At 51.4% G+C, this 12525-nt stretch overlaps 1 protein-coding gene across 2 annotated transcripts in view; it reads left to right on the top strand.

Moving 5' to 3' along the window:
• Sema4b (semaphorin 4B) overlaps nucleotides 1-12525 on the top strand; it is a 40501-nt gene that overhangs the window by 20056 nt on the left and 7920 nt on the right. For both annotated transcript variants that reach the window (XM_052762615.1, XM_052762617.1), the window contains exons 3-8: nucleotides 6975-7138; nucleotides 7470-7532; nucleotides 10062-10160; nucleotides 10812-10923; nucleotides 11241-11354; nucleotides 11455-11606. In XM_052762615.1, coding sequence (XP_052618575.1) covers nucleotides 6975-7138; nucleotides 7470-7532; nucleotides 10062-10160; nucleotides 10812-10923; nucleotides 11241-11354; nucleotides 11455-11606 — 704 coding nt within the window. The remainder of the gene's footprint in view (nucleotides 1-6974; nucleotides 7139-7469; nucleotides 7533-10061; nucleotides 10161-10811; nucleotides 10924-11240; nucleotides 11355-11454; nucleotides 11607-12525) is intronic.

Raw genomic sequence — 12525 nt, 5'->3', positions numbered from 1 at the left:
ACGGAGATCAGTCCTACCCACGGCCACCTGGAGGGGATTGTGGGACTGAATCTACAGGGGCCAGGGTGTGTGAGGAAGACACGAGCTGGCCCTTGAGAGCTTTGGGGCCCAACACCTGGAGGACAAGCAGTGTGACGGGGTCTGGGGCTATCAGTGAGACACTCCCTGGGCCTTGGAGGTCTTACCCACCAAGTGTTGGGCTGGGTGAGGCCAGTTCCCTGGAAGTGGGAGTGGGAGACAAAAGGAAGGTGAAAGTGGGCTAGAGCTCTCTTCGGGAGTTTGCCCGTGTTTCTAGACAAAAGTGCCGTCTGAAGGGGAGAGCCTGTGTGTGATGAAGCGAAAAGCAGGGGTCATTCATATTCAATGGCCCATGTTTCTTCAGAGAAAAACTTGGAGATATCTGTGAGGAAGAAGGTGGGTAGGAGGGCAGAGTCCATAGGAGATGGAGGGTTAGAGTGGCCGGCCACTGAGCAGGGGACACAGGAGCTGACCATGGTCCCGGGTGGGCCTTAGAGGGGGTGAGCAGAGGTCAGGCTCTGAAGGTGTTGGAACAGCTTGCGGAGAAGAGGCACAGGTCCCGTGGCTTTGGGGTTCTAATAGGAGCAGGCCAGCTCACACAGGGACAGTTGGGAGGGAGGTTTTCCAGAGTCAACCTACCCACGAACATACATGCTGTCTTCTTTTATTTATTTTATTTTATTTCTTGTTTTTTTTTTTGTTTTTTTTTTTTGTTTTTTTTTTTTGTTTTTTTTTTTTGTTTTTCGAGACAGGGTTTCTCTGTGTAGCTTTGCGCCTTTCCTGGGACTCACTTGGTAGCCCAGGCTGGCCTCGAACTCACAGAGATCCTCCTGGCTCTGCCTCCCGAGTGCTGGGATTAAAGGCGTGCGCCACCACCGCCCGGCTATTTCTTGTTTTTTTTAAGACAGGGTTTCTCTGTGTAATAGTCCTGGCTGTCCTGGAACTCACTTTGTAGACCAGGCTGGCTTCGAACTCACTGAGATCCACCTGCCTCTGCCTCCCAAGTGCCGGGATTAAAAGATGTATACCACTACTGCCCGGCATTGATGTATTGTTATCATTATTATTATTGGTTTTGTTTTTGAGTCAGGGTCTTGCTGTATAATCTAGACTTTCCTTGAACTTCCAGTAAATTCTTCCTCAGTCTCCCAAATGCTGTAAATACTTTACTTTTTGTAGGGTGAAAGGGTGAGTTGAAACAAAGTCTTGTGTGGTCCAGGCTGGGTCCAAACTTGCTTGAGAGCCGAGGATGTCCTCGAACTTCTGAGCCTTCATACTTTTACCCAATCCCAAGTGCTAGGATTACTGACCACCATACGTAGCTGACAAATGGATTCTTGACCACTTGAGCCCAGGGGAGGCTTTGGCACATAGTCCTTGACAGTGGGACTCTGCTCTGGCCTTAGTCCAATGATGTTGACCTTGGTCCCCTGCTCATGTAGCCTGAGGACAAGGTGGCTGCTTCCTGCCCAGCTCTGGGGGGTGTGGAGAGAGGAAGTACATCCAGGCCAGTTTGCTGCTGACTGTAGCGAGTGGGTTCAAGGTTCTGGTGACTTGGCATGACGTCCTTGAGACATAGCCGTCCAGGAGGCCTTTCACACCCCTGCAGAAGGCCCTTTCTGTGCTCTGACTTTGCAGGGAGGCTGGTGTTTCCTGGCTGCATCCTGCTGGGACCTGTGGAGGGCAAGAAGTTAGAGCCAGGTCAGCATCTCCCTGTGGTGGCTCAGGAGTCATAGATTAGAGGAAAGTGGGGTGGGACTCTTGAGTCAGCACTACTACCCAGGGTGGGGCTAAGCCCTATTCCTGTCTTAACCCAGAAAGCTCCACACTTCCGGCTGAGTCACAGGGAAGGGAGAATCTTGGTGAGGCTGGGGGCTGAGGAGTTCCCACATCACTTCCTGCTAGGATGGGGTGTGGGGCCCTGAAGGTGGCAGCCCTGGGGTTAAAAAACTATCTTTTTGAAGGATGGAGCACTCTTGGGGAGCATAGACTATTGGGCAGCCACTGGCTCAAGTTGCCCAGGACCCATGGAAAAGTTCCATCCTGATTGAGACAGCAGCCAGAGCCTCTAGTTAGGGGCTAAACCCCAGGCAAGGGGACAGGGAGGGTATGTGAACCATACTTACAGCCAGGAGACTAGGTGGGACGTGGTCTTTGGCACAAGAGGTACAACAAAACAACACACACACACACACACACACACACACACACACACCTACACCTCTCTAGTCACCTCTGCACACACACACAGCACCAGGAACTCATGCACAAGCCTGGACAAGCCCCAGGTTTCCGTGCACATCGGCACACAGACGTGGGCAGGCTCAGGCAGGGCCTTTTGCACAGACGTCCACACAGCCGCTCTGTCACTCTGGAGGTGGTCCCAGACACATGGGAACTTGGGCAGTCACAGCGCTTGTGACTTGTAACACACATCCTGTTTCTGAGTTGATCTGACCATGAGACCCTTGTGGACCACGCTCAAGCTCAGGTGGAATGGGCAGGCACTGTAGCCTCCCGGGAGGGAAGCCACACCCCCTCTCCTGCCCTCTGTGGCTTGCTGGGCTGGATTTTCCTGCAGGGCTTTTGGATTTTGTTTTTGAGCCACTCGAGTGTTGATCGTGTGCCAGGCACCATGCCAGCACAGGGAAAACGTGTGCAAAGTTGTTTTGAGTAAAGCTCTCAGTAAGTGTGGGTCATTATGTACATTATTATTTACATACGTAATCTCGTTTCTTCTCATAACAACTCCGTAAGGCAGAGGGCTATTATTGTTCCTACTTTACAGATAAGGAAAGTGGGGGCTCTGAAAGGTTAAGTGGCTTGTCCTTATTGAGTGGTAGAGGCTGGATTTGAACCTGGTCTTTGATGCTAGTATATGCTCTCAATCTGTCCTGTGAGATAACCAGTGGGGAAGACCTAGCGAAGTCCATCCACAGGGCTGGAAGGATCATTGGTAGCCAGGTTCATCAGCACACCATGCATGACTCTTAAGTTTGAGGAACAGGGGAAGGGAGGAGGGAGGGGGGCAAGCTTGGAGAGCGGCCCCAGCATGAGAAAGCGTGTTGTGAAGGCACTGTGCTCACTTTCCAGCCCTTGGTCATTTTGTTCCGTGTGTTTCCAGCAGCCGGGAGGAGTCTGGACCACTGGCACCCAGGCTTCCCCTCCAAGCTTGCTGGCCTTTGTCTGAGGGACCCTGGGCAGCTTGCCATCCACCAGGCTAGAGTGGAGGGGGTGTTGAGCTGCCACCTGGAACTTGTGCTTATCTCGGACTCCTGGCATTTCTGTATCTGGACAGAATCCAAGGGTGGCTTCCCGCTTAGGTCCCACCCAGGTGGAAATGCCCTCCGGTGCAGGCAGATAAGCCTTGGCAAAGCAGAGGTAGCCTGTCCTTCCAGAAAACTTTGAGGGGTGCAAGAGATAAAGGGGTACAGGAGCTGTGTGCCTTGATCTCGCTGAATCTCATGAGGCTCCTGTGAGCTGTACTTTTTGTTAACCGTGGAGTGAGCGGGTGTCATAGGGAAGGGCCTACTTGGTGCTCCTCAGAGTGTTGTTCTTGGGCCACCTCCTCCCGAGTCGCCGGAGCTGGTCCAGTGGCTGTCTTTCAGACCAGCAGTTTCAGAAGTTCTAGGGGAGGCCTGGAGTCCAGGTGCTGCTGTTTAGGGATGTCGGGGTTGGTGCTGGATCTTGCCTTGGCCTCCCAGTGTGTAGAAGCTCTAAGGGTTGGAGTCTCGGATGCTAAGGAGTTAAGAGTTGGAGAAGAGGATCTTGGTAGTTTGAAGAGAGGACATCTTTGGGCTGTGACTGCCTCTGGTGTCAGTGGCAGAATTCAAGCGCTGGCCTCAAGCAGGACCTTTCCTTATGAATTCTAGTGCAGCCCTGTGTCTAACTCTGGGTTATGGGTGTGTGACAGAAGCGGAGCTACAGAGCTCATATTTCCCTCAAACTCCGGGTTGCTCTCTGTACTACCTTCCTCCCTGGAGACCGTCTGGGAAGCAGCTATGGGCTCCTGTCCGTCATCCTATTGAGTGGAGATGTTACCCATCCCACGTGTCTCAGCAGGCTTTTTGGAAAGCCCCACCTGAGAGCTTCCCATGCCATGTGGTAAAAGGCTGAGCTTCCGTCAAAGGACTGGTGTGTTTTCCTGTTCTTGAACAGAGAGAACCGAGTTACCGCATTTCCCTTTTCTCCGTGGCCACCAGGAGTCTTGTGAAGATCCTACTACCTGCTCGTGAGATAGATCTCTTTCCTCTCTAGTTGAGACGTTTTCAGATCGGCTTTTCTCTGCTCCTGATTTTAATGCTTCTCTTTTGCCACTTTCTTGTCTTTGTGTTTCCTTACCTCTTTCTGGAACCAGGCTGAGGGTATGTAAAAACATCGGACATACAAACACACATGAAGTCATCCTCACATTGCTCGGCTGGCATGCTGCCGCATGGCTTCCCGGCTCTGTGAGTCTGTTTGTTTGCATGGTCCCGACCCACTGGTCAGTTGGGACATGCCTGAGGCTGCTCCCTGCTTGTCTTTGTGTCCTGTCTTCAGCTGTTTAGAATTTTTTAAATAATTTCTCTCTGAACCCATTAGTTATTCAAAGCATAAACAGCACACTGATGGGTCAGTGGGCGTTGACTTGTTTCTTTTTCTTCTCTTAAATTTATATCTTTTTTGTTTTTTTTTTCGAGACAGGGTTTCTCTGTGTTGTTTTGATGCCTTTCCTGGAACTCACTCTGTAGCCCAGGCTGGCCTCGAACTCACAGAGATCAGCCTGGCTCTGCCTCCCAAGTGCTGGGATTAAAGGCGTGCGCCACCACCACCCCGGGCAATGTTATATATCTTTTACATTATGCAAGTATGAGTTGCTTACTGTAAAACCCCCAAATCATAAGTTTAAGGAGAAAGCACCTGTGGCCCTTCTAGTGATCACTCAGTATTTTGTGCTTCATTTTTTTCTTCGGTCTGGATTTTTTTCTCGTTTATATTTTTTCCCACAAAGTGCAATAATCTGGCCAGACATATTTTATAGCCTTCATTTTTACTTAGTGATAGATAATTAGTATCTCCCAATTATTACATCTTCTGCAACAATGAATAGGTCCTAAAATTTTCTCAGCGGTACTATGTATTTGTATGTATGTATGTATGTATGTATGTATGTATGTGTGTATGTATATAAATGCATGAGAGCTGGCCAGATGGCTCAGTGGGTAAAGACACTGTTGTTGCCAGGTTTGACAATCTAAGTTCAACGTGGTGGAAGAGAGAACCAATTCCCAGAATTGCCCTCTGATACACGCACACACATACACCCCCACACATCCCCACCCCATTTTAAATGTTAAACAGGAAAGGCTTTGCTGTAAGACCAGCACTATCTCAGTCTTTGCGCTCTGTGCCTGATTCACAGGGCCACCTCTGAGTTTTTGAGAGTTCCCACGCTACTGAGGTTCCCTCTGGATGCTGACATGAAATGCTCACACCATTTCTCTTCCATTGCTAACCTTTTGGTGTGCTGCTGAGAAAAATGAGGCTTTCCGTCATCATCCTCGCCCCTCCCTACATGCTCTGCACCTTCCCACCTGCACTGTGTGATTGCCTTAAAGGCGTGCGCCGCCACCGCCCGGCTAACATGCATGTGTGCTGTATGTGGGATCAAACCCAGGCCCTTACACTTAGACAAGCGTGTACTGAGCCACACCCTGAGCCCTGTCAGCCTAGCACGGCATATTGTGACCCTCTTTGCTCCTGAGAGGGACAGCAGAGTCTCATTCCCCCGACCCCTAGTCATGCTGTCTGTCTGTGGCACATTCATGTTTCTGAGCTCAAGGCTAAGAACATTCATACTCTGTCTAGTAACTCTGAGTCTCCGAATGCTGAGGACTCTGGCTTGAGACAGAGGGTTAAATCATATCCCTGCAGGGCCAGGGAAGGAGAGGGCTACCCTTGCCTTTCCTTCTCTTTTGGTCAGATGCTAAGATGATGTTGATGCAGAGGAGGATGTTAAATGGACCAGCGTTTCTTCTCTTTATTACAGTTATTTATTTGTGTGTGTGTGTGTGTGTGCGTGCACACTACCATAGCATTCACGAGGGCCTCAGAAGACAGCTTATGGAAGTTCACTCTCTCCTCCTACCATGTGGGTCCCGGGTACTGAACTCAGGTAGTCAGGCTTGGCGGAAGTTACCATTACCCACCAAGTCACCTGCTGTCCTTTCTTATATTCTATTATGTAAAGACACCCCATGACTTTAAATTGTAATTTGCTTCATATTTTGACCCTTTCTCTCTCTCTCTCTTAAAATGGGGTCCCACTTAAGTAAACTCAGATTGTCCTCCAACTTCTAATTCTTCTGCCTCCCTCCCGTGTGCTGGGATTACAGGCATGTACCATCACACCTAGCTAGATTATGTATTTCTTTTCTTTTTTTTTTTTTTTTTTTTTTGGTTTTTCGAGACAGGGTTTCTCTGTGTAGCTTTGCGCCTTTCCTGGAACTCACTTGGTAGCCCAGGCTGGCCTCGAACTCACAGAGATCCGCCGGCCTCTGCCTCCCGAGTGCTGGGATTAAAGGCGTGCACCACCACCGCCCGGCGATTATGTATTTCTTACACAGCTTCATTTGCTTATTTTCTGGAGTTTCTGATTGGTGTTTTGCCAGCTGTATAATATTCCACTGGATGGAGTTTCATAATGATTTTTGTCCAGTTGCTGTCTTTGGACTCTTAGGTTTCCGCTTTCTCAGTGCCATGAATGGAGCTGTAATTAATGTTCTTCTCCATGTATCTCAGTGCATTCCCTTCGTGCGTTTGCGTGTCCGACATGCTACTCTTCTTTATGACTGGCCTGTTGTCCCAGGGTCTTGCCACTGACTGCCCTGCAGACCTGCCTTTTACTAAATTTATCTTTCTTGAGATGAATGGAAAAGGCGATTCTCAGGCAATGCCCGACTTCCTCCCCCTAGGCTCTGAAGAAAGGCTGATCCGAAAATTTGAAGCGGAAAACATCTCCAACTACACAGCCCTTCTGCTAAGCCAAGACGGCAAGACGCTGTACGTGGGGGCCCAAGAGGCACTCTTTGCACTTAATAGCAACATCAGCTTCCTGCCAGGCGGGGAGTACCAACAGGTGAGAGGGTCCGAGGGTGGTCAAGTGGGTGGAGAGGGTGGCCAGGTGGGTGGAGAGGGTGGTCAGGTGGGTGGAGAGTGTGGTCAGGTGGGTAGAGAGTGTGGCCAGGTGGGTGGAGAGGGTGGTCAGGTGGGTGGAGAGGGTGGCCAGGTGGGTGGAGAGGGTGGCCAGGTGGGTGGAGAGGGTGGCCAGGTAGGTGGAGAGGGTGGTCAGGTGGGTGGAGAGGGGTGGTCTGGAAGAACGTCCTGCTGGTCAGAGGATGCTTTGGACAGGAGAGGAGCATGGCTCTGCACTCCTCCATACTCTCACACCTATTTCCCTTCTTCCTTAGCTGCTTTGGCGTGCAGATGCTGACAGGAAGCAGCAGTGCAGCTTTAAGGGCAAGGACCTTAAGGTGAGACTGAAGTAGAGGAGGGGTCTGGGCAGAACACTGAGCAGATACAGCCAAGTGTTAGGGACAGAGCGTAGCCTAGAGATAGCCAGCACTGGGCTTGAATCCCAACCCCAGCCCCAGCCTCTCTGTGATCTTGAACAAGCAGATTCATCTAGCCTTCCTTACTGTTCCCATCTGTAAAATGGGGATCCTGTGTCCCTGGATAAACCAGTGGGTCCAGGGTCCCTGACACATAAACAATGCCAAATTAGCCTTAGCACCAGCAGGAGCTGAGTGAGATGGTGACTGTGTCTGTAACGTGTCTCTAGTGGAGAGACAAGTCCGGCACATTCTAGTTTGATTTTTGGCAAAGCCATTAGATGGGGGCCAGCCCAATACAGGATTCTCCTGCAGGGCTTCTCGCCATTCCCAGAGGCTCCAGGTCCCACATGGATCGAGTGGCATCCAAGGCAGCCTTCAGGTCAAGTCCTGGCTGCCCCCACCCAGTCATGCTTCATTCTGCAAACAGTTAGCAAGTACTCGTTGGCAGTGTGGGGGTAAAACGAAGCGCCTCCCACGCCAGACGGGTGTGCTGGCCGTGAGCCGCGCCTCAGCCCCTCTTCAGAACTTCTTCTGTAGTGTTAGCTGCTAGAGACATTATGAAAAAGTAAAACCATGCCTGTAATCCCAGAATTTGGGCAGAAGGATTCGAAGTTCAAGGTCATCCCTGACGACATTGCAGAGTGGCAGACTGAACTTCATGACACCATTTCCAAAAGCTAAAAATGAAAAAAAAAAAATCAATGAAAAATCAGTTTATAAGGTGGTCATGAAAAAATAAAAAATAGGGCTGGAGAGATGCCTCAGCAGTTAGAGCATGGGCTGCTCTTGCAGAGGACCAGCCTATTTCCCAGCATCCACAATGACAGCTCACAACCTTCTGTAATTCCAGCTCCAGGGGACCCAGTACCCTCTTCTGGCCTCCACAAAAGTGGTCCACACATAGATGCAAACAAAACATGTGTACACATAAAGTGAAAATAAATAAATCTTGAAAAAGAAAGAAGGGGGGCTGGAGAGATGGCTCAGAGGTTAAGAGCACTGACTGCTCTTCCAGAGGTCCTGAGTTCAATTCCCAGCAACCACATGGTGGCTCACAACCATCTGTAATGAGATCTGGTGCCCTCTTCTGGCCTGCAGACATACATGCTGTATACATAATAAATAAATAAATCTTTAAAAAAAAAAAAAAAAGAAAGAAAGAAGGGGTTGGGGATTTAGCTCCGTGGTAGAGCACTTGCCTAGCAAGCGCAAGGCCCTGGGTTCAGTCCTCAGCTCTGGAAAAGAAAGAGAGAGAGAGAGAGAGAGAGAGAGAAAGAAAGAAAGAAAAAAGGGTGCCCAGGTTTACATGATGTAAAGACATTTGAGCCTTTGAGACTTAGAGGAAGGTAAGGACCTTGACTCTGTAATACCCAGGGAGTGAGCAGGACTTCCTGTTTCCATCTGAGCGAATCACTTTAGACGCCAGTGGAAGGCTAAGCAGAGAAGTGGCGTGGCCTTGCCTGTGTTTTTTGCTTCGTTTTACAGAACTGGGATCAAGCCCAGGGCCTCATACATGTTAGGCAGGTGCTCTACTACTGAGCTACATCCCTGACCTGAGGCAGGGTCTCCCGCTGTAGCCTAGGCTGGTCTTGAACTTGTGATCTTCCCGTCTCAGCCTCCTGAGTGGCTGGAATTACTGACTTGTGCCACCAGGCCTGTCTTGCCTGTGTTTTAAATGGATTGCTTTGCACTGGGCATGCTTGTGCCTGCTTGTGATTCTAGTGATTGTAAGACAGAGAATTAGTAATTCCAGGCCAACCTGGGCTACATAGTGAGACTCTGCCGTAAACAGAAATAACTAGGTCCCATTGTGTATAGGATAGAATGTTCTCTCTGGGACTGGACACAAGGGAGGCCACTGAGGGTTAAGTGATGACAGTGCCCCATCCAGGGTACGATCCATAGAGGGGTGAGAAATGGTCAGATTCTGGGTTTTTGTTTCTTGATTGTTTAGCATCCAGGAAGATGTGGGCCTTGAGAGACACTGAGGCCAGGACTTCCCACTGTAAAGATGGAAAGAATTCAGTGGGTCTTTGGGGAATCGGCCGCACCACTTTGGAAATTCCTGTTAGACACCTTGTGGAGGTGACATTGTGCCAGGAGTGGAGGGCTGAGCTGCTTTGCTGCCTTCTGTTTCCCCACTGGGTTGGAGAAGACTCTCAGGAGGGCGGCGATACTCCAAAAGGTGGAATCCCCGCTCCAGGGCGCCCTTCACCAGAGTGAGGGAGCATTTGCCAGTCTAGAAACGAGCTGAGCCCCAGGATCCTGCATAGGCTGCCGGCCAGCCACAACTCCTGGCTTCTCTATTCTCTATTGTTCCCCTTCTGTTACCTCTCTGGTCCCCAGCAAAGGCCCTGCCCCCAGGCCTGGCCCTGGGGTCTGGGGAGGAGGCCTCTGCAGTGCCCCCTGGCGGCATGTGTGGACCTGACGTTCTCTCCTTCCCCACAGCGAGACTGTCAAAACTACATCAAGATCCTTCTGCCGCTCAACAGCAGCCACCTGCTCACCTGTGGCACAGCAGCCTTCAGCCCCCTGTGTGCTTACATTGTGAGTTCCCTCCACTACCCTGGGGCTTGGCTGCAGCTGCCGGGGGCACAGCCCTTCTTCCTGCCAGGGGAGCTCTTCTCTAGCCCTGACTCCTGGCGAAAGGAGGCTCCGCAGGGCAGGCTTCTAGGTAGCAGCGGGCTCTTGAGACCCCTGAGCCCATCATCCTGACCGCTGCCCAGCCCCCTACTGGGTCTCCCTGCCGGGGCAGAGAGGGGTGCACGGGGCAGAGGGGGGTGCACGCAGCCACCTTGTCCAGAGATCCTGTCTGACTCCCAACTGGCCGCCCTGCCCCGCCCTCCACATTCTTTTCCTCGCTGTACTTGATCCTCTCGCGTCATCTTGTGCCCCTCAGCATATGCCCTCCCTGTGTTCCTCCTTCTCACCCTAACACACTCTAGCAGAGGGTGGCATTGAGGCTGTGTTTTGGAACACAGGCCTTGGAGCCAGAAATTCCTGGGTTTGCATCACGTTGCTCTCTTTCCCTGGCTCCAGGACTACGTTCCAAGCCTCGTCCCGTCCCCGCTCACTGGGGATTAGTGCCCACTGCACACATGCCTTCACGTAGATTCGGGGGAAGGAGGGCACACACTTGGGCACCTGCACACTTCCCGCTGGGCCTTGTTCCCGAGCCACTTTTCTCCTCCCCCACAGAACATAGCGAGCTTCACTTTAGCGCGAGATGAGGCCGGCAATGTCCTCCTGGAGGATGGCAAGGGCCGTTGTCCCTTTGACCCCAACTTCAAGTCCACTGCCCTGGTGGTTGGTAAGTAGTGGCAGAGGCTGAGTGCTTTGGGGCTTCGTGGAGTCCGAAGATGCACAGGGATGCACAGGGCAGGGGGACTGAATCTGGGATGTGGTCTGTGCTCTGGGCAATGTGTGTCCCAGGGCTGAGCTGGTATCTCCATGCTGTGCTGGTTCCCAGGGGGCACGGAGTGACCCTGGGCTGCCCTCCCGTTTAACTCTTCCAAGTTCCTGCTTCCGCCTAAGCAGGATGGATGGGGCTGTGGTCACTGTGGGCCCTGAGCAGGGCACAGGGCCTGGGCCAAGGGAGCCATTCCCATGGGAACATTCTCTTGGCAGATGGTGAGCTGTACACTGGAACAGTCAGTAGCTTCCAGGGAAACGACCCAGCCATTTCCCGGAGCCAGAGTTCCCGCCCCACCAAGACTGAGAGCTCCCTCAACTGGCTACAAGGTGGAGTTCTGCCTCGGCCCCCTGAGCAGTCAGCCCTTGGGAGGGGACAGTGGCCCAGAGGTTCCTGGACTGACTGTGTACCCTCCGCTGGCCTCTGCAGATCCTGCCTTTGTGGCCTCAGCCTACATTCCTGAAAGTCTGGGCAGCCCAGAAGGTGATGACGATAAGATCTACTTCTTCTTCAGTGAGACGGGCCAGGAGTTCGAGTTCTTTGAGAACACCATTGTGTCCCGAGTTGCCCGAGTCTGCAAGGTCAGTGGGGGTGGGGAGGGGAGGCATCCACCCAAAGGGCAACCCACATCTGTGACCTTCCAGAATCATCCTCTGGGGAGCAACAGCTCAACCAGCTACCTGTCTCTCTTCTTCCTCCTCCTCCTCCTCCTCCTCTTGTTTTTTTGAGGCGAGGGCTCACTATATAGTTCTAACTGTCCTAGAACTCACTATGTAGACCAGGCTGGCCTTGAACTTACAGAGATCCGCCTCTCTCTGCCTCCCAAGTACTGGGATAAAGGAGAGCACCACCATGCCTGGCTGGCCTCCCTTTTCTTAATTGAGAAAATCTCATATTGAAGGTAGGTGTGACAGTGCACACCCAAAATCCTGACACTTGGGGAGCTGAGGGGCAGGGATCGCAAGGTTAAGGCCATCCTGGACCACATAACAAGATCCTATTTTAAAAACTTCTCTTTTTTTAAAATTTTTTGGTTTTTTGAGACAGACTTTTTCTGTGTAGCCTTGGCTATCCTGAAACTCACTCTGTAGACCAGACTGGCCTTGAACTCAGAGATCCACTTGCCCCTGACCAAGTACTGGGACTAAAGGCGTGCGCCACCACTGCCCTGCTTTAAAAACATTCTTAATAGTAGTAGCTCCTCTCTTAGATAGGGTCTCATGTATCCCAGGCTGGTCTCAAACTTACTGTATAACTCAGGATGCTTGTGTTAGCCCCCCTGGTTTCCATACTAGGCGGACACTCTACCAACTGTGCTACATCCCTTTGGAAAAGAAGTCTGGCTTTCTCTTGGAAACTGAAAATCCAGGTTCCTGGTTCAAACTCCACTCCTCATCTGTGGAATGGCAGTAGTAACACCACCGCCACCGCCAGAGCTGTCGCATGGGTTGAATTCTGCCATGTAAACCCTCAGGGTCCCTAAATGTGATAACCTACCAC

Source organism: Peromyscus californicus, unplaced genomic scaffold, assembly GCF_007827085.1.
Source record: "Peromyscus californicus insignis strain IS unplaced genomic scaffold, ASM782708v3 Scaffold_4__1_contigs__length_199733344, whole genome shotgun sequence".
Classification (NCBI taxonomy): Eukaryota; Metazoa; Chordata; class Mammalia; order Rodentia; family Cricetidae; genus Peromyscus; species Peromyscus californicus.
The sequence above is the reverse complement of the archived record's forward strand: the minus strand, read 5'-3'. Positions and strand labels throughout refer to the sequence as shown.